Genomic DNA, 21,442 nt, shown 5'->3' with positions numbered 1-21,442 from the left:
AGGCTGCAAGCAAATCTGAATAGAGCACATGATACTCATAAGCATCTTGGAACAAAAGTATTGATCAGTATTGCAGCTAGGTTGTAAGAAAGCACATTAAATTTATGCTTGGAATCCCACACTTAATTCTGTGCTGTACATTTTCCATATGAATTTAGAGCTTGAAGAGGCAAGCAATAATGTTGTTCTTTCTTGAACAGAGGCAAAAATAGCAACAAGAGTATTGTTAGGAATTCCTGTCAGGAAATCTGACTGAATTTGAAAGAAGAAAACATATTATTTTTAGATTCCTGTCTTAAATTGGAGATATCAGTCATATCCAGCTGTAATTGAAATTGGTCTTACCTAAATTTACGCTAAGCATAAGAGATGCTTTTGCATATTCCAGACTTTCCTCGTAAACCTTCATATTCACTAGCAATTCCACCAGTTTATTATATAATCTGAGTTCAGTGTTTTTGTTGCCAATCTCAACAGCAAGTGGAAGAGCCCTGTCCTGAAATGCACAAGAACAAGTTAGGTATTTATGAACCCCAAGATGAGCACTGAAAAACTTCATTTTACATAATGTCAAGCATTCTGATTCTCTTCTGCTCTTTGAATATATCACATCTTAAACCCAGAAGGAGAGTTGCAACACAAACCCAGAAGAAGAGTTGCAACAGGTGAAATCTGCAAATAGCATGGCATAACATACTCCATTACAATAGGTTATAATATTGTTTGCTGAGAGGTTCGGGATTTGTAGAAACCTGTGACAAAGGGAGGGCATGTAACTTTCAGTGCTGTAAAAAAAAATAATAAAAAAATACACAAACCTTGTAGAAAGTCACTGCTTTCTCCTTTTCCCATGTACCATTGAAAAATATGTCTCCAGCAGCTTCAAACAATTCCATTGCTAAATTAGGATCTCCTGTATGGAGAGCAGCATCCTGAGCAACCTGAAAACAAGGAATGCGGGAAAAGAAAGAAAGAAAAAATCTTGGTTACTTCTTGATTTTAAAAAAAAAAAAAAAAAAAAAAAAAAAGAAAAAACTATTGATTTTAAAAATGATCTTGTTAAGACCACTCTTCTTACTATAATATAGGAAAAACTATACTTTATGAGACCGTAACTTTGTCTTTTTTTGGTACCCTCTTTTTGAGCAGGCCAGTGGTAGATGCTGAAAAAGGAATATAAGAACCAGGGCACATACAGAGTTATAGTCTCCCTTTCTCTGTCAATAATATCCTACTAACATTGTCAGCACACAGCAGAACAACAGGGAAAAAAAAAAAAAAAAAAAAAAGTACTGTTCTCGATAGCTGTAACACTAAATTTAATTGAAATCAAGTTTATTATAGAAATAAATGATTGTGAGTTAGATATAGCTAACAGCATAGATTTAAAAGTCTGTGAACTCTGTGAATAAATGCAGCTCTACTATCCTGGCTGCTCTGAACTAAATGTATGCCACGTTAGCAAAAAAGGCTTCATGAGAGGAAGCATATACCCACCCCAAAGAAGATAAGCGATATCAGGATACTCAGATATTGATGGGATAAGTAGTAATGGGAAAGGGGACTTGCACACAAAGCAGGATGAATCTTGTTTTGGTTTTCAAGTTGCATCGAACTAATACAAGTGCAACTCCCAACTTTAGCTCAAAGGCAGTGCTCCTTTTCAGCATGTTTTGGCTTTAGGCACCTAAGAACTACTGTTTTACATTTTTGGAAGTTGTGCTTTATGTGCAAGTTGAATTGTGATGATTTGCACAAATTACTGGCACTGTGGTCAGCCTTCTAGTGGGCAGATGCCTCTTAAGATTTTCCTCATGCAGAGTTACTCAGTTCTAAATATCAGATTCCATATGCACATATTATGGAATGTACATGCATGTCCCTGACCCACCCTTCCTCTTGAAGAAAGTGCAACAGAGATAACCATCCCATATGCTGATTTAGGTTTTGCACCACCAGGTGAATGACTGTCTTGGAGCCTATAAGATAAAACCATTTAGTAAAAGAAAAAGAAATAACATGTCTATAGCACAGTTCCTTCCCATAAATGCATTTATTCAGTCTTACTGGCATGCATTCAAAAAGCTAATCGAAAAATTCATTAAATTATCCCAACAATGTGTCTCAGAACATTTGAAATGAGAATTTGTTCCTTATGTTTTCCTGGTTGTTTTATAATTTTTTCAAAACATCTTAACAATAGGTGTCAGATATTTTATTTCACGATCCTATTTTGGTACCACTCATACACCAACCAAGACTCAGATCTTGCTATGTCACATTTTGTATATATCCTGCACTATAAGGCAGCACTCTCACTTACGATGGGGAGAAAGTTTTAAACCCTTTAACAAAAGCAAAAAATTAATTCCCCAAATACCTAAGTGATTGGCTAAAAGCTATACAGATGATTATTAGACTCAGGTCTACGCTGCAGTACAGCTCCAAAAAAGACTCTGGATGATCCAGTTGCAGCAGTCAAGGCCTGGATCCCAGTTTCAGGTCATCTTTCAGCCTGTTAGCACAGCAAGAGAACCAACAACAGATCCTGCTCAGTTGCGGGGGGTCCAAACTGTGCAAGCCACCAGCCTGGGTGCTGCAAAGGTGCAGCTCCAGCTGGCCCCATGCCACACTGTTCACAGCCATGGAAGGAATGCTTTAGATGCTCTGGAAATGCTTGCTGAAGAAGCTGTTCTGTTTTCCTGAGGATCTGGCCTAAAAGCCAGCACACTACGCTGATTATGTTATCCACCAGCACGTAGCACACATATACGATTCAATTGCTGTGGTGCTGCACAGCTGGTAGACAATTATGTAATAGGATGAAGAGATGCACAGAACACAAAATTTGCAAGAAAGCAGGCAGTAAAGGTCACTGCCCATCATCTTTCCAGAGTCCAACAACAGGTTAAAATGGATCACCACAGGATGATGCTTAGACTTTCAGCTGTTAAGCTTATTACTTAAATGTTGTTACTATGTGTTCAGAACATCAGTTAGCAAAATCTCTAGGTTTTTTATATTTAATTACTCTCTTACCATGCCACCTGTACCATGTCGATGACATATGCATGCTTGTGTTGACGACATACCTGAATATAAAGATCCACCAGCTCATTCTGCCTCAGAACATAATATATCTTTCCGGCCCGTAGCCAAGCATATGCTTCTTTCTCTTTTTTCTGGAGATCTATAAATATTCCAAGGCTTCTTTTGGTATACTCCAGAGCTGATCTGTAAGCCCTGAAATGGGGGAAAACTGCTTATCACTGAATGGCTCTTCAGAATTGGGAATGTTTTTCACCATAATTAGAAAAACACTACGTTAACGTAAAAGACTGTTTCCTCTGTTCAGTGCACAATTAAAACTTCTGAGCTATATTCTGTCAGCAAATAGCAAATCAGTCTTTTTCCTTTTTTTTTTTTCTTTTTCTTTTCAAATCTGTTCTCTGTTAGATTTTTATAATATTATGTTATTTCAGGGTGATTTATTTAGTTTTACTTAGATGTTTTTCCCCTACCTCAGGCTAGTGACAGGTGGAAAAAAATATTTCCTCATGTTCAGCTCTTCTATCGCTTGCTTTTTTTCCTACAAGCCTCAGAAAGAAATCATGTCTTTATTTTTTTTTTTTTTCTAAATATCACCTAGGCCTTTGACTTACAGGCACAGTTCAGACTAATCCACCTTTGTATAAAATTTTGGAGTGGGATATGAGGGAGAGAGCATGGGCAGGGAGGAGAATGTAGAGTATGAGGTCATTGGGCAGCACTGATAGCTGCTTACAGTGCTTGATATCAGCCACAGAAGCCCCAGTTATTAAATCCTTCTCTATTGGTCTTTTGGTAGACTCCCATCACCATGACCAGATACACTTTCCTCCAAGCACAAGGCACAAACATATTAAAGCATACCATGAAGTGCATGGTTGCTTTTACAGCAAATGGAAACAGTTAAAGCAGAATAAATTAGATGACATATTAGGAAAATTAGATGCTTGAACTTCAGGCACTTTAAGCTAAAATAAGCACCTACCTTCTCCCCACAATTGAGCATATTTTTTTCCTATACTGAGGTATGCCTAAAGATATCTGAATCTAAAGTGACTCCCTGAGTGAGATGTAGTACGAAAAAATTCAGACAAAGCAGAGACAATCTTAAAAAAAAAAAAAAAAAAAAAAAAACTCTTTTTTTGTTGAGAGAACCCCCTAAGTTTTTCAAGCACCTGTTAATTACTATAGAGCTGTGCAGTCTATTTTTTTTCTTTAATAATAAACAAAAAATTGATATTCTGAGAACAAGAACAGGGTAGAAATTTCTGGAGACTGACACTGTGCGGTTCTGCACATAGGTTTTCCATTTATATAAATTTTGAAAAACATTTCCTCAAAGAGAAACTCTTACATAGAGACAATCTGATGTCTCACTTGGAATATCCCATTCACTTTCCAATGGAAACAATGTCATGGAAAATTTATCATCGCAAACAAGTCACCTACCAGCAATAATCCTGGTGACGTTGCAGTCAAGTGTTGCATAGCATAGAATTTTTTCAAGCATTTGCTTACATTTTAAAAATATTTTGGCTCTTGAAGTGGTGCTAATCCCTGTTGAACATCTTGTCTCCCTTGAGAGATTATAGTTACTTAAAAAAGCAAATCAGAAGTCTTCACTAGTACCGGACCCCCTTCAATTATAATAAAGTGTGTTGGCAAAGCAGAGGGAAAAAATCAGTCACAGTCAACTGCTACCAAAATTGAGATCCTTTAGCATGACAGAAAAGTTAAAATCAGGACAACAGCAAAGTCATTCAGTACGTCTTACCTTTCTGTTCCTAAAGACAAGTAGAGCTGACTAATGGTTTCCAAAATTTGACCCTCCAGAACTTTATTGGACATCTTTCTAGCTAAAGATAGTTGATATTCATTGTAGATGACACACTGAGCCTCATTGGGAACAACTGTACTGTAGAACTGACACAGCAGTTTAATTGCTTGAAGCTGACCTAGGGAAATAGATACAAAATACTGCCATGAATTTCTATTTTAAAATGAAAGTTAAATTATTTTTAAAATAGTTCATTCCTACTGTTTCATAAGCTCAGCAGTCAGTGAATAACAACACAGTAGTCATGACAAGAAGATTCCACCACCAGCTTCTTCACCCTCAACAAAATTAACCAAGGCTAGAGGTTACTTAAAACTTGATTTCTAGGATGAAGTGATAAAACAGTCACCTTATCTGCATAAACTGCCTAAATCAGCAAACATAAATATACCATGGTTCTTCTAAATACAACTATTTTATGCAGAAGTAATCCAGAGTACCCATTGTTTTCATGTATTTATATTTGAGTCTTGTGCTGTTCGTACAGCCAATGATATCGTAGCTACTATAAATATTATTGAACATCAATATTATACATAGTATTGACCAAGGAAGTCTCTAGACTTTCTAGTAATTTATTTGTTTCTTAATGCTTACACTTTCTCCATCATTTCTGGCCTGAGAAGTACCAGAAGTGCAAATAATCAAGTATTTATATTCTCCACCATTATGGAATGGTGGTGATTTTCATCACAGCTGCCACATACCTAAACATAACACGTTAAGGAAAAAACATTATATGTCCATAAAACAAACATTCCCAAACAGGGTACATTTCATAACTTCAAGAGAAAAACAAAAACAAACAAACAAAACCCTTACTTTCCAGATGACTTGTCTCCAATGCAACTAAAAATGCCCATTCATAATAAAACCTTCCTTTTTCTCTCTGAGTTCCACTAACGTAGTAACATCCTAGTTGAAGGAGGACTTGGATAAACTCTTGGCCACAGTCCATGCTTGAAAGTTTGGAGAATAGCTTCACTGCCTTGATATAATAATGTTCTGCCAGCTTATTAGCTGCAGCATGCAGGCAGAGCGCCCCAAAATTAGCCAGGGCTATAGCTTGGTTATGGGTCATACTTGCCTCTTCAGAAAGCCGTAGAGCTTTGTAGCAGCTTTCAGCAGCTTCCTTTGTGTTGTTTGTTCTTTTCAAAGCAATAGCAAGCATATTATAAGCAACTCCTAGTTGTTGAGGATTGCCACGTGAGGAGTTTACAACAGCATTTAAAATGGTGACTGCCACATCATATTGCCTGTAAAGAACGTATAACCAAGCAAGTGAAACCAAATAGTTAATAGTTTCCTCTGGCTTTGCAGACGTATCAGAGTCCAGTGCTTTCATCATATAAACAATGGCTTTTCCATACTGTTTGTGGTGGCTGTACAGTTTTGCCAAGCTGAGATAGATGGTGCTGCACAGTCCTTGTTGCTCATTTGTAAATGCAGAGGAAAGTGCTTGTATGAGGTAAGGTGCAATTTGGGATGGAAGTATTTGTCTGAGTTTTCTCAAGCCATAGAGCTTCGGAGCATTTTTGATGACTAAATCAATCCTTTTCAAGGAATCCATTAAAGTACTTGAGCTCTGGGAAGAGGAGACTTTTATGCAACTTAACACAATGTGTGGCAAACACTTCTCATTGTAGGACTCTGCTAGTTTGAAATAACAGTTGTTGGATAAGTTATTTTGCAAACCCAAATCATTAAGCAACAATTGCAACCTTTCTAGGAAGGGCAGTGCCTCTTCATGCTGTTTGCGTGCAGTGTAGTGTTTTGCCAGTAGAAAGCACGCCCTTGCCTCTGCTTGTTTGTTCTGGCTCAAAATTGTCCTCTTCAGAGCATACTTCAGAATATCTGACTCAAGGTCAGCACTGCAAATGTAGTTGGGAATTCCCATGAGAAGAGATGTAGCCTTGTCAAAAATATGAGCACATTTTTCTTTGTTCTTCTGTGTCAAGTAGATGACTGCTAGATTTGTGTAAAGGGCAACAACAAAGTACAAATCGCTAAACCCTCCAGTTACTGCCCCCAATGCTTCTTCAAAATAAACCCGAGCTTGGGAAAACTTAACCTTTTTAAAACTTAGCCTGCCTAACAGAAAGCATAGCCTTGCTAGTGCCCAGGACATACCTGCTTTCTTTGCTAACTCCCTTGCTATGCTAAAAAAGGTAACCAGTTCGTCTTCTTCTGAAAAGCCATAAAACATGCTATTAATAAATGGATAAGATAAATCATACAGGTTTTTGAAATCTCTCTCATACTCGTCCCTATTTAAGAAGAGTAGCAATGACTCAAAGACATCAGATGCTTGACCATCATCTTGATAGATGTAGAAGCAAGGTCCTGCAGGTGGCGGAAAGATTTCCTGATTTGAAGACTTGGCAGAATCATTTCCTTCAGTAGCTGGCCCTTCTGCCTGTGTGACCTCCAAATTCTTGAAGTTCTTTAAGAATTCTTCTATCTTGCCATTCTTGCTAGTGCATACTGTTTTAGAGTGTGAACCTGGAATTCCTGCAATTCAAAAATAATTCACAGATCAAAATTTCACGTGTGCGTGTACACAATGATCTTTCAGACCAACAGAAACATTTGTCAGTAGAGGATGCTGTTAGGAAACACTATATAAACATAATGCTTTCTGAACAATTTGTTTAGGAGACAAACCAAAGGTGGGGAGAAGAGAACAAGATGCGTCAGAGAGGAACCAACATGGGAAATGGAGGAATGGGGATAAAAGGACTTGCCATACCTAAGCACACTGCTGATAATTACAGTTATCTCACCTGTTCCTGATCATCCATCCTATTTAACTAATATAAACTTTTTTGCATTTGAGTGTATATGAAAGAAAGGGCAAGCACTACCAGTGAATTACAATTCAGGCTACCTGGTAAGCAGGAGATCACCAGAATCTGGAAATAACCAGGGTCTATAATGGAGGCTGGATAAAGGGCCCAAGGTCGGGGCATGGATATGGGATAGATTTAAGGTCTGAAAAACCATAAATGTGAGCATTGGAGTTGAGTAAGGGCAAGCCTAAATGCTGCTAGAAAACTAAGGCAGATTAGCCAGGGAGGGTGAGATGGAGCTATTTGTGTTGTTAAAAGTCTGAAGTGCGTGCCGGTGAAAGTCCTGTACTCTTGCCCATGTCATCCACGTGGCCAGCCATGGCTGTGTAATAGGTGTAATAAGATTCTACTGTCAGATGCTAACCCTGATTCTCTGCTGGTGCATATCATCTTTCCTAGAATTACGAAGTTTGTGGTTATCATTGTGGTCACTGATCTAAATTCTTCTAGAACTATCACTACTGAATATATTATAAACACAAGACAGACATGCTATCATTTTTCAGTTCTCCCACTGTTATTAGGTTATATTCACAGTCAGTGTAAAGTTTACAGCTGAGTATCAACAGGAGTTTATTGACCTTGCAAATTTGAAGAGCTCAGTTTCCTTAGAACTCCATTTATGAAAGCGTTCAGCAGAATTATAAAAATTGGTATTTAGAACAATGTTAGTACAATGGAAGTAATGGTAGTAACAACTTAGTAGCTAAATTCCAGTGGGAAATAATTCTGCATTCTCAAAGTATCTCCTTTAGGGAATATATTTATGGGATGCTTTCTAGCAGACTGAAGATCTACTAGAATTCAAACTGGGCACTTGCCAAGTGTCCCATAAAAAGTACTTTGCCTTCTTAAACAAAATAATGTGTGGTCACATCAGTAAAAATAAGTCATGTACTTGGCAATAGGATAGCAATGTCTGAGAAAGGCATGTGATACTTGTGAAAGCTACAACATCTTACAGCAAAACCTAGTGATAAGGTAGAGAAGCAATGAGAGAAGAAAGAATGTGAAAAGACATTGGAAAGACAAAAGCTGGCAGACAAAAAAGATTAGAAGCTACATTAATTTTAATAAATAAAAAATATTTTAATAAATAAAAAAATCTATGTATATTTATTACCACATTCATGAGTTTTCTGAAATTCCTGTTCTTCTAAATGGTCTGTAGGAAAGAAAAAAAAAAAAGCCATGTTAGCTATGGTATCTTAGCTCTTTTTCATCTCTAAGTATCCTAAAATACTTTTTTTTTTTTTTTTTTTTTTCTGGTTCCACATGGTGGAAAAATTGGATGCTCCCTGTAAGTTTAGAAAACATTAATTTCCTAACACTGACCCAAAGATCTAACAAAGGTCTAACATAGCACATCTGTAGAACATTTAAGAACTACTTTTTTATGTAGAAAATATTTCTCAGGGTATGCCAGTTGCCTTGCTGAGTATTTTCACTGTCTTGCACAGCCTGTGGTGGGATAAGAAATTGCTGCTCCTGGTCAGTTCAGCAAATCGATTAATTATATTGACTACCGTAGACCATGTCTCTAGAGAGGAAAACCTGATTGTCCCAATTACTTTATGTGAAGCATAAGCACTTCGAGAGGTAACAGCTGTATTAGAGATGATGTAGCTAAAAGTAAATTATTTCTTTGTATGAATAGATTTGCTATGCCTTTGATAGTTGAATTAAACATCAAGAGGTGTGTGTTTACATTACCCATCAATAATCATGCCACATTTACTAACAAAAATACAAAGCAGATAATATTTAGCTGAACACAGTCTTTTCTAATGCAGCACTCTGACATTTGAAGGCTTAAAGATCTGTTCAGCTAAACAGCAGTATTTGAAAGTCCTGCTGTTTAATTCACTCAGAAATGGACAAAAGAGGATTTCTAAATGCTCTGCTGGGAAAAGTTTTGCATCAGCAGGAAAATAAATCTAAATGACATATCTATGATCAAACTGAATACCGATATATTTCAGAGTAGCTACAAAATCTGGAATCTCATTAAAATAGAAAAAAAATCACATATGACAAGGATATAGGAACAACACATGTATCTTGGGCAGCGAAAAGGAATAAAACACGTACTTACCTATTCTATACACAGAGCAAACATCTGTGATAGAGGTTTGCTTCAACAAATGTACCACTTCTTCTAATTGTTTTTCATTTGATAAACAAGACAGCTCTTCTGCTTTAAGAAAATCCAGGTCTCGTGCTCTAACAAAGAAAGAAGCAACTTAGGAGGTGTCTCAAAGCAGATTAGGCTTGAGGAGCTCAATGAAGTTTGAATACCTCATTGAAGTTTGAACTTGTTAGGAGAAACCAGTACAGGCTTCAAATTACAGGTCCTGTTGTGTTCAAAATTAGTATCAGTCATCATATTTACAAACATATATACAAAGTAATGATACTTAATGATGCTTGCAAGCTAACACTTTCTACCATATCAGAGTAATTTTTGTTTTTATATCACAGTATAGCATTTTATGAGGGAATTTATTAAAAGCAAAAATATTTAAGGACATTGTGGAATTGATTTTCTAATAGCTCAAGGTTACATATCAAATGAAACCGCAAGCAACATCTAAGAACTCCTAATTTCAGCATGCATGCAATCCAGACACAATAAAAGCAGTCTATTTACATGGTGCCAATGCATTCTGAAATACATATTTTTACGGGTTTCTTTTTGCTTTATCAATAATTATTCATAAAGGAGCTTGACGTGAAGCGAGTTAAGGCCTGTAGTGATGGTACTAGCAAAACCAGAAGTTGGATACTTTAACATAGATCTTTATACCCGTAAAAATTGAATCTTCTGAAACAATAAAAATTACTGGATTATGTGATCCAAAGAATAGACACTGAACCAGATATACACAACTACAGCAATCCCTTTTCCAAGTAAGGAACTCAGGTACAATGTGATAACACTTCCCACCATCTAAGCTAATTTCATATTCCCCTTCCTTTGTGTTTGTTCTGACTGATACACACTATGGCAATTTTTATCAATAGGACACACAAAATCAAACCAAAAAACTTCAAACTTAAGTTTAACAGTCGGTATTTTAAAGCTCAAGGGACTCTTCCTAAGCCTCTTTTGATTTCCAAGTTAAATATGTAACACTTACTTATTTCCAGGTAAGTCCAGTTTAACACATCTCGTCTTTACAAAACCTATTTGGCCAGTAAGCAGATGTCTTCCAACAAACCATTCCATGCATTCAATGAGGTAACCAAAGATCTCAATTTTGTCTCCTTCCTGGAAACTAATCTCTTCAGGCACAGTACTTTCATAATTCATCACAGCTAGACAGGATCCCATTGCTGTGTAATAGAGATAGATAAATACTATTTGCAGAACAGTAGTTGAACAATACACTTAATAGAATAGCAACTCAGCAGAGAAATGTATTTAGTGAAAGACATTCCTGGAACCCCTGAGTTCTACAACCAATGCAGCAAGATATAAAGCATCTGTATGGAATCAGTTTGGTATGAGCAATTAAAATTGTGAATAACAGCATAAAAATCTATACTAGTCATTTCCCAGCCATTAGAAAGCAAAATCTAAAATCTTTTCAAAAATCTGAAAAAGTGACAAAAAGGAATTGCTCTAAGTCCCTACTTTCCATCTTTTGTGCTGCCGGGCCACAACACAAGCTTTTGAACAATTAGTTCAAAAAAAATAAAATCTTTATTAAGTAAATATGCAGTTATATACCAGTCCATATAGTACTGAAACTGACATGTATGGTAGAAAATAAGCCATGTTTACTCTCTAACCTGAGCCCGTCTGTATGAGTGTTGTTTTTCTGTCAGTATTAGCTAAATCAGTACACGTGTGAAAGATCCACAAAAATTACATTGGTGTGTATTCCTATTTAAAGTTTATCATCAAACCTACAGAGGCATCAAATTAATTACTTTGTGTATCTACTTAACACAACATATAGGAGACAAAAAAAGGAGACATAAGCCTGAGAGTTTAACTCAAATTAGATGTGTCGAGCCATTTATTTTGTAAAATCCCTTTGTTATAGGCAGAGATTTATGTTCTCACTCATTTTACAGCAATGCAATTTTAAAAGCTGTTTTCCCACCCTAATATCCTAATATAATGAAAAGAAATATTGAACCCTTCAGAGTCTGTCCTAGTGAAATCATAGAATATATATATATATTTTTTAACATGTTGACATTTGAATGGAATTTCTTACCAACTTGCCTGATGGATTTACATTCAGTTTTGTATGTGACATCAATAGGATCAGAATACACTTTAAGAAACCATCTTGAAGTAGAAGAAGAAATTGTAGTTAGTGCATGAAACACCATATTAAATCTTGTGACAGTAAAAGTTATATTTTGAATGCATTTAAAACTAAAAAGATGTACCCCTCAGAGCAAGTATCTTTCAATTTCAACACCGACTAAACTTCAGATACAGCTATATTTTGAGCAATGCTAGCACTGAAAGAAATATTACCTCAGTTCCTCAAGCAACCTAGCAGAAAAGCCCTGCTATTTCTCCCTGCCCAAGACCCACGGAAAAATTTGAGCTTTTGAACTACTAAGCATACCAAGAATTAGTGATTTTTTTTGATTATTTCTAAAATAGAGAGTATATTAAGCCCACTGATAAAATTTTGGCTTTCTAGCAATTACGAGATTGGATACGAACTTGAAAGAAACTGCATTATAACTGTGGATGGCTTCTGCCAATCACATTGAGTAAAAACACTGCTGTCTTGCCTCATCCATATTTCCAAGCATCCTGAAAAACGAGAACTGTCGATTTAAATTATTTTAGAAATACTAATAGCTTATATTTCATACTCAGGAGGAAAAAAAAAAAAAAAAAAAAAGGCAGTATCTAACTTACAAGATGGTAAGCCATCTTCTTTAAAAGCTGCACTTCAGGCATTTGAATTAATTTCAATTACTTGGTATGGAAGGAAATAGAGCGTTTGTCCTCATTGTTAATAGAAGATGGATGTTCCATAAGAAACCGCCAGTTAGATGGACCTTACTCTAAGCAGATACATATGCATGAAACAGATCCATATAAAAGAGGTAGTTAGGGTCAGGTACCTACTGATGAAAAGGGATCAGTGGCTCCAGAGAAACATTAGACAGCATGGTCATGTCACCATCCGCAGATCCATCTGTTACATCTTCAGTAAAAGCCGCAGTCTCAAAATAAGTGTTCGTTTCACAGTCTGTAGCCGTTATCTTTGTTACCAGATTGTCAGGATGTAAAACAAAAAATGCCCCTAAAAAGAATGAATTGTAGCAGATGTCATTTTATGTAATGTTTAATGCCATACAGGCTTTAAAATTCTCTTCAAGAGCATCTGTAGCATTCAATTAAAGATGGATAATTTGAGATTTCACAATTATTTTCTTTCTCATTATCTATCAGATTTTCATACATTTCTGTCTAGTTTCTATTTCAGTAAAATGACATGTTCTGTGAAGTGTAGAACCCTCTTCTGCATTATTTTGCAGCAGATTACTTTGATACGTGTGTCCATATTCCCTGCAGAACACAAGAAACATTCCTATTGCATTGGTCAACGAGCTAGCTAGCCCAGCATTCTGTCTCTGACATTGGCAGCAGATTATACTGTTTAAGAGAAGCACATAAGCCTGGCAACTATTTGTAATCCCTTTTATATCTCCAGGATCTGCAATAATATTAACCAAGTTGGAATGCACATCCCTATCTAATCTTTTTGGTATCCATTTATGAATACCAAAGTTGCACTTGAATTTATCTAATCTGCTTTTGATTCTACTGAACTCTTTCTGAGCTGCTCCTTTCTCTTCTCTTTTTGGTACACTTGGATTTAATAGATTTAAATTTCAACTAAGTATTTGCATAGATCTTAAGATTTACTTTTAGGATTTTAAGAAACAGCTTTAAAGAAAGGCACTTCTCTAAATTTAACCTTAGTGCATACAGTTTCCTTACCTTCTTGTACTAGCAGACTTCTGTACATCAACTTCAATGATTTTTCATTTATACAGACTTCAATGCCTGTTTCTTCCTCCTCTTGAGAACAGAGCCAGAAGGACTGATCTAGGAATAAATTCTCCATGCAATGATTTATAAACCCTAGGAGAAACAAAACAAAACAAAAACAAAAAATTTGCTTTCTTTGCAGTGTTACTGTATTTTAAAGAAAATAACTTTCAGGAAGTCATAATCTGGGGTATGCATTCTGATAGCTCCATTATTGCTTAAGCCATAGTGTATAACTATTGTTACTAGGCAAAATTACATCCATCGAGTCACATGCATTACAGCTACTTTTGGTGCTTAGCTATCACAAGCTACACCTAAAAGGTGCAAAAGTTCTTTGTCTCTAACATTGCTGAAAAAGCAGACTATGTCCTTGCATTACAAGGGTTCCACATGGTTTAGCTGTATTTCAAAGCTTTTCACTAGCTAGCTTTGAATAACAGCTGCCGTAATAACAGCTCCCGTAATAACAGGTGACTAGAAATAATCTCAAGAAAGAATCTCTTCATAAATTTCTGCTGCCTGAATCAGCTATGTCGATTTAAGTAGATACTGTGCCTGGGTATCAAATTCCTGAAATTTCTTTGAGACAGAAATGATATTGCATATCAGAGTTAAGTAAGCCACGAGGCAGTGCTTGATCTTGGAAATCAGGTCTCCTTACATTAGGATTTACAGCTTTCAAAGTTGTATCATGGTTACAGGAACATCTGAGTTGGTACAGTATGGTAGTAGGGTACAGTATGGTGTAGTATGGTAGTATGTTATAGATGGTAGATTATTACTTCAGGGACCAAGATTAGAACATTATTTGATCCTTTGAGTATACAGTTACGGTGGAGGGGAAGGGGCTGACAGATCAGTGATCAGGGTGCTTTTCTGCAGTTTAGAAGATGCTAATTGATTTCCTTTCAGTCACTCTTGCATAAGAAACTTCATCTTTTTGTGCTTTCTCTGTGAATTTGGATAAGAAAGGTATTTTTTTCTATTTCACTAAGGAATGTCTTAAAATACAAAATAACAAATAAATAACAAATAAATTAAAAATGAAATTCATTATATTAAATTTGTCTGAAGGAAACAGACAAACTCAAAGAAGTAGTGCACACAAGGTTCTCCATACACAAAAGAAAAATATAATCAAGCGAACAAAATTAAGACAGAAATCTGATTCAAACACTATTCTTCAGAAAAGACCCATGAAGTTATAGGTTATTAAAAATGGAACTCAAATCAACAGTGCCATACTGCTACAAAACATATGCTCAGATTTAGAAACAGGACCAAAGCATAAAAATCTGTTTTACTTGATATTTCATCTGAAGCCCTACCAACTCTGTCCAGTTTGCTCATTACTACTCAGGAAAGATGTGGACCAACTAGAGGAGTCCAGTGGGGAACACAATCAGAGTTCTAGAAAATACACTCTGTGAAGAGGGATTAAAGGAATTAGGGTGGATTTTCCTAAGGAAAAGAACACTGAGGGAAGCATGAGTTAGAAGTCTTCAGTTAGGTCTGAGCCCAGTGCAAAGAAAGAATTATAAGTTCTCCATATCTATGGTGAGCTGAAAAAGCTGTGAAAGTAGCAGCATGGATTAGACACTATGGCACAAACACTTAGATTAGAATAAACTGCTTGGAAAGAAAGCATGATCTGATGCTAGGGTATTTAGACTGAACACCATCCAGAAGTGATAGCTGTTACCTACTTTGGTACAAATGCAGGTTCTCTTGGAGGTGGGGGATGTCTCTCCAGCCCTATCACCAGTACTACGTTCAAGCACGTTATTTTTTGCTATTAGGAGTTATCACATTGAAAATCTCAAGATCACATTCAACATATTCCCAGTCAATGAGAAATTATGTGCAGAGAAATTAAAAAACATATTGTACTGTCGCATGGTGAAAGAGCTTTACCCAGTGAATGATAAGTTAGAAACTTCCATATTTCTTCAAAAGTTTTAAATGTCACCACTATTAGATCTTGATCACTGTGAATAGAGAGCAGTCTAGCAGAGAGCTCCTAAAAAAAAATCAAAACCAAAATTTAGTTACAATTTTACCAGGCTCAAGCAAAATTTCTCACTAGTTAACACTTATATTAAAACACTATGTACTAAGAAGGGTAAAAAAAAATCCAGGATTTTGCCTATATGAGGTACCTCTTCTTTAACACATACCGCCAAACAAATTTTAATTTATTCTTACGAGTTATACTAATAATTTCTCTGTAAATTCACAACTCTGGAATTAAGACTGGGTGAGACCTATAGGCCTGTATTTCAGACCTGTCTCTGTAGAGTGGCGAATATTCACTATATGGAGTGTGAAACCTAGGCAGGCATCTAGTGATCCTTTCCAAGAATACCCTCCTAGCCCAGAGCAATTTACAGCTTAGGAACTTCTTTTGCTAGGAGAACAGGCATTAATATTAAATAGCAGAAGGATTTTTTTTCCCTGATATTTTAAAATATCTCTAGATCACTTGACCGACTGTAAATTTTTAGGATCCATGGCATCCTATTGTAGGTTCCCCTCAGAGCTCTGTACACATATGACAACATACCTCCTTGATGCATCTTTAAACTCAGTCTTGTGCCAGAGGAGACATGGAACAGTCATTCCCTTGTTCACTGGTTCCATGCATTAAACATAATTAAATACGTTGGAATATTATTTTTTTAGAATATGCACTAAGATTCTTTCCTCCTCATTTGTAACAGTTCATATTGCTAGGGTATCATTAAGTTGTGAATTTAACAAAGAGCATCAATAATCATTATAATTTACAATGTTGAATTTTATAAGGACAATGCTAATGGTGAGAACTACATAAACTTTCAAATTAGTGTAAGAAACATACATTTTAATGAATTCTAGCCAAAGATTGACAATAAACAACTAACTGACATGCAGCCAAACTCTTTAAAAATGGGGCTCTCCAGTGCTGTTGGTTGCTGTCTTTCAGGGAAATACAAAGAACTGTGGCAATTTATGAGTCAAATATCTGAACCAGTATCTCAGAGAATAAATCAGATGTACAGCTAAAAGGTATAGTCTTACTATATCATTTCCCAGTACTGTACTTTTGATCCTGGCACATCATAAAATTGAAGTGCATCTTTATTTTATTTTATTTTTTTAAATAAAAAAGTAAGGACCCTGCTGGGCAGCTCAACTCCATCACAACTGCTCCTTCACTCCCCCTCCTCAAAGGAAGAGGGGAGATTAATATAATTTATTGCCTATCAGTAGCAGACTAGAACAACAAGAAACTAAAAGCAAACTAAAAACACCTTGCCCTCATCCACCCTCTTCTACCTCCCCGGAGTGGCACAGGGAAACGGGGAATGAAGGCTGTGGTCAGTCCCTGAAACTTTGCCTCCGCCACTCCTTCACGGTCCCTCTCTGCCCCTGCTCCACGTGGGGTCCCTCCCATGGGATGCTGTCCTTCCTGAACTGAGCCTGCAGGGGCTGCCCACAGGCAGCAAGCAGCTATTCAAGAACTGCACTCCTATGGGTCCATACCATGGGGTACATCCATCAGGAGCAAACTACTCCAGCATAGGTCCCCCACAGGTGGCAGCTCCCCCCAGACCCCCTGCTCCTGCATGGGCTCCTCTCCACGGGCTGCAGCTCCGGCTCAGGGCCTGCTCCTGCGGGGGCTCTCCATGGGCCACAGCCTCCTCCAGGCCACATCCACCTGCTCCAGTGGGGGCTCCTCCACGGGCTGCAGCGTGGAGATCTGCTCCATGTGGGACCCATGGGCTGCAGGGGGACAGCCTGCTCCACCAGGGGCCTCTCCACAGGCTGCAGGGGAACTTCTGCAGCATACCTGGAGTACCTCCTGCCCTCCTGCTGCACTAACCTTGGAGGCTGCAGGGCTGGTTCTTACTCCTCTCCCCTAGCTGCTATGTCACAGCAATTTTTTTTCCCTTTCTTCTGTCTTCTCTCCCAGAAGCCCAACCACCACCACTCATGGCTTGGCTCTGGCCAGCAGCGGGTCCCTTTAGGAGTCAGATGAATCTGACGTGGGGCAGCTGCTGGGCTCTGCTCACATGGGTCACCCCTGCAGACCCCATTCTACCAAGCCCTTGCCATGTAAACCCAAAACAGATCTAGAAATTGATTTTAAATCTACAAGAAATTCTCCCTCAAACGTTTTCTGTAATCTAAGCAAGACAGAACTTGATCCACTGTTTATGACTTACGTCTTGATTTTCAAAGTTCTCTGAATTCTGTTTAATTTCTATATTTTTAATTCACACAACACAAACACATTAAAATAGTCATTCCTATTTGAAAAAAAAAAAAAGTCCAGTTTAAGCCTCTTCCAACAGGCAGGCCTCATCACTGCTTTGATCTTGTGCATACTCCTTTCTTCACCAGATTAAATATTAACAAGAGTCTGAAATCTATTAATAAATTGCCAACACATGCTAAAATATCTGAGCCTCAAGGGCTTTATGCAGTGCTGATTTTCAAAACAGCATTCTAAGGAAATTTATCATTATAAGTTTTGTTTCCTTCAAAGTTCTTCTCCCAGTCTGTTTCTAATAATGTCACAAATCTAGCCTATTTGCATGCTCTTTTCCTTCTCCTCGGCACCCCTGTCTCTTCTGCCATCTCCTCCTAAACAAAAGTTAGAGCAGAGCAGCAGGAGTACAGACTGTTTTCACAGTCACAAAATCAGCAGGATGATTATGGAGGGTTCATAACACATGAAAGGAAAATCATGTAGGAACATATACATCTAACACAGTCATAAAGTCATAACTAATTAAGATTTCAGTGTTTGGCTTGCTAGTGAAGGAGGCTAAAAACAGAAAAAGGACACCAAAGGTCAAATAGTATCATCCTGTTTTTTCATCAAGAGGAAAAGGGAGACTTTAAGTTGTATTTCTAGCAAACCTCAGTGGTTATACAGAACAGGTTTCCTATATACTAACAAATTAAAAGACAGTAATAAAAATGTTTAATGTTCTTGTGTGCAATTTAAAACTCTAGCTACCTAGCCCTAGGAAGTCCAATATTTACACTATTCTCCTTCAGACTTCCACTTTGGCTTAGTAGTGGAAGTTCTATGTATCTTACATGTCAAATGACTATAAGCAACTGGAAACTGAAGAGCCAGTATGTGGTCAAATTAATAAATCACACAAAAGAATTCCCTGTTATGTAAATCAAAGCAGAAGATATTTTAATTATAATTTATTTTAATTAGAATTCTTAACTTATTTAGCTGGGTTGCCATCTCTTGCTGTCTCTTTCAGTGGTTTGATATTTCTCATGTGTGTAGATCAGTTTGTGAACCAAAAGGAAACTCCGATCATTCAGATTCAAGGATACAGCGTGCAGATGGGAGTGGAACCCAAGCATCTCACAGATTAGTTCAATAGCATAGAGCTGTATTCTCTGAACAATTAAACCTCTCAATTCCAAAACAATTGACTTACACTGAAAACTGCCATGACCTCCCTGCTGTCATTTTCCAGAAGACGGAGCTGTTCTCTGAGCTGTCTTTGGAGTCCGGGATCAGGACATCCACTCTTGCGCCTTACCATTGTTAACTTCAAGGAGATATCTGGAGAAGGATATCCATTTATAGTGCTACAAGTTTGGTAATGAAGAATCAGCTTTGTAGAGCCAGAAAAGCCCTCAAAAGCAGAGAATCTATGTTAAGAAATATTTTTACAGTTTCAGAGACAGACACACAGAAAATCATGCTGCTGCACACATGGGATTTTTTCTTCATTTTTATTATCCAGTAGGAATAGTGATCTAGCATAAGACACAAGATTTTTCTTGGTATTATAAAAAAGGCTTCAGCTATACAAAGGATTTGATAGTCTGAAGAAAATTTGTGAAACTTTCATGCTTGTGGTTGGAGAAGAGAGAAGAGGAAAAATCAAGCAGATTGGTAATTTATCAAATCAGACAGCTCTACAGGCATTGAGAACATGCCCAGATTTTCAAATATCCTGTGCATATTTTAAAAGTCAAGGCAAACATATTAAATAATGGCATCTCAGGAAAAGACAACCATAGTTCAGTGTGTTACAACAATGCTTAATGCTAACCTTAAATTCATGGTTATCTGACACATCATCCCCGCTACTTCAGTAGGCTTCTATAAATTGAATATGGGAAAAGCTCTTTCTCAGCTAAGCTGGCTGAGCAGTACAAACCAAGATAAATAGCTAAATTAAAGGCTCACTTGCATGATTTTCTCATCATATATGAAAGAATCTGGATACCTATCTGCTCAGACCTCAAAGTAGTAAATGAGAAGCTTTTACAAGAGCTAGGGGTATAGCTGTTGCTAACTCCTCTCAGATAAAAAGGATCTTCAGTAAAGTTGCTTTCATTCTTCATGTCTTGTCTGTTAATTTAACTCAATAGCAGTAAGTCATATTCATAAGATACCTTGATGGGCACATAAGCCAATAATACTCGCTCAGGAAAAACCCCAATTGCAAGTGTCTCAATAGGTCATGCTTCCACCAATAACAGGTTGTTGTGCATCCTAAAATATTCTAGCTCCGAGTTTCATCTTTTAATCCAGTAAAATATTATTTTCACATTCTAGTCTAAAGTGTTGCATCTTAATCTGTTTTCAGAGTGCTTTCTAAATACATCTCTTGGAGTTTTATGACTGACTTGAATCTGAATTGGTCATCCCTTAATGTCAGTAAGAAGGGTTTCTCAGTGATACAAAGCAGTATTACTGAATTACAAGACCTCTCTGTTTAGTTGTGGTCGTACAGTCAACTGTTATCACAAACACAAACTAAAACCTTTGAACATTACTCAGATCACGTTTAGATCAGAGCATTGTTGATCTTCATTTTATTTGAAGCCATGACAAACCCTGGCACAAGAAAAGACTTATTAAAAAATTAAAAAATAGTTTGCTTAAATTATTTTACATAATCACATTACCTTCAAGTTAAATATTTAACTCTATAAACATGATTTAAGTCTGAGTTAATAAGACTAAAATAATAAATGCATTGAACGAAAGGGACTAAAATATGTCTGCTTCTGCCAAGAGAACAAATAGTAATGGCTTATGGGAATGAAACATAGTCCAAAACCCACTTGCACCTGTGGTAATCTTCCTGTCTGCCCTGATCCATACCCTTAATTAAAAACCCAAATTCTATATGGGTAAGGCAAGCATGTATGTAAGCATGAATGCCCCTACAAAATACCATATGCCAGAGCATATTCCAGTCTTGTTTTCAATTCCTTTTATCTGCAGAGCGCAATCCAGACTGGGTTCAGAGGCTGCTTTAAATTCAGTGAGTTGTCTATTTGCACGCTTTGTGCAAATACTGAATCCAGACAAACTTCAAGCTCCAGGACATGAAGCACAGATATTTCTCAGATATCAACATCTCCCAAATTATCAGAGGAGTCATTGATCTGCTGGTATTAGAGCACCTATTTTTCTTGCAGGAAGAGAGTAGTAACTACAAAATTATGAGGAATTCAAACATTTCCCTTAAGAGTCAAATATTTTGATGATAACGACCAGCCTGTTATTTTTTGTTTCCATAAGAAAAATGTAAGTGTGATGACACCCTCAATTCACAGAACAGGCCAGGAGCCCACCTGAAGGGAAGCCTGCTGTACCTGTTTCCCAAAGAACTGCACTCAACTCCAGCT

At 37.1% G+C, this 21,442-nt stretch overlaps 1 protein-coding gene across 3 annotated transcripts in view; it reads right to left on the bottom strand.

Annotated features, from left to right (window-relative positions):
* SH3TC1 (SH3 domain and tetratricopeptide repeats 1) overlaps positions 1-21,442 on the bottom strand; it is a 34,234-nt gene that overhangs the window by 1,362 nt on the left and 11,430 nt on the right. The window contains exons 5-17 of one of the 3 annotated variants that reach the window (XM_035325537.1): positions 19,228-19,355; positions 15,689-15,794; positions 13,721-13,864; positions 12,842-13,019; positions 11,964-12,037; positions 10,875-11,070; positions 9,830-9,957; positions 8,858-8,899; positions 5,708-7,396; positions 4,823-5,003; positions 3,093-3,243; positions 819-941; positions 346-496 (exon numbers count right to left, since the gene is read on the bottom strand). In XM_035325537.1, the coding sequence (XP_035181428.1) occupies positions 346-496; positions 819-941; positions 3,093-3,243; positions 4,823-5,003; positions 5,708-7,396; positions 8,858-8,899; positions 9,830-9,957; positions 10,875-11,070; positions 11,964-12,037; positions 12,842-13,019; positions 13,721-13,864; positions 15,689-15,794; positions 19,228-19,355 (3,291 nt within the window). Of the gene's footprint in view, positions 1-345; positions 497-818; positions 942-3,092; positions 3,244-4,822; positions 5,004-5,707; positions 7,397-8,857; positions 8,900-9,829; positions 9,958-10,874; positions 11,071-11,963; positions 12,038-12,841; positions 13,020-13,720; positions 13,865-15,688; positions 15,795-19,227; positions 19,429-21,442 lie in introns of all 3 variants that reach the window. The other 2 variants (XM_035325538.1, XM_035325539.1) reach the window with 2 other exon arrangements.

Source organism: Oxyura jamaicensis, chromosome 4 (assembly GCF_011077185.1).
Source record: "Oxyura jamaicensis isolate SHBP4307 breed ruddy duck chromosome 4, BPBGC_Ojam_1.0, whole genome shotgun sequence".
Lineage (NCBI taxonomy): Eukaryota > Metazoa > Chordata > Aves > Anseriformes > Anatidae > Oxyura > Oxyura jamaicensis.
Note: the sequence above shows the minus strand (reverse complement) of the source record. Positions and strands in the feature narration are given on the sequence as shown.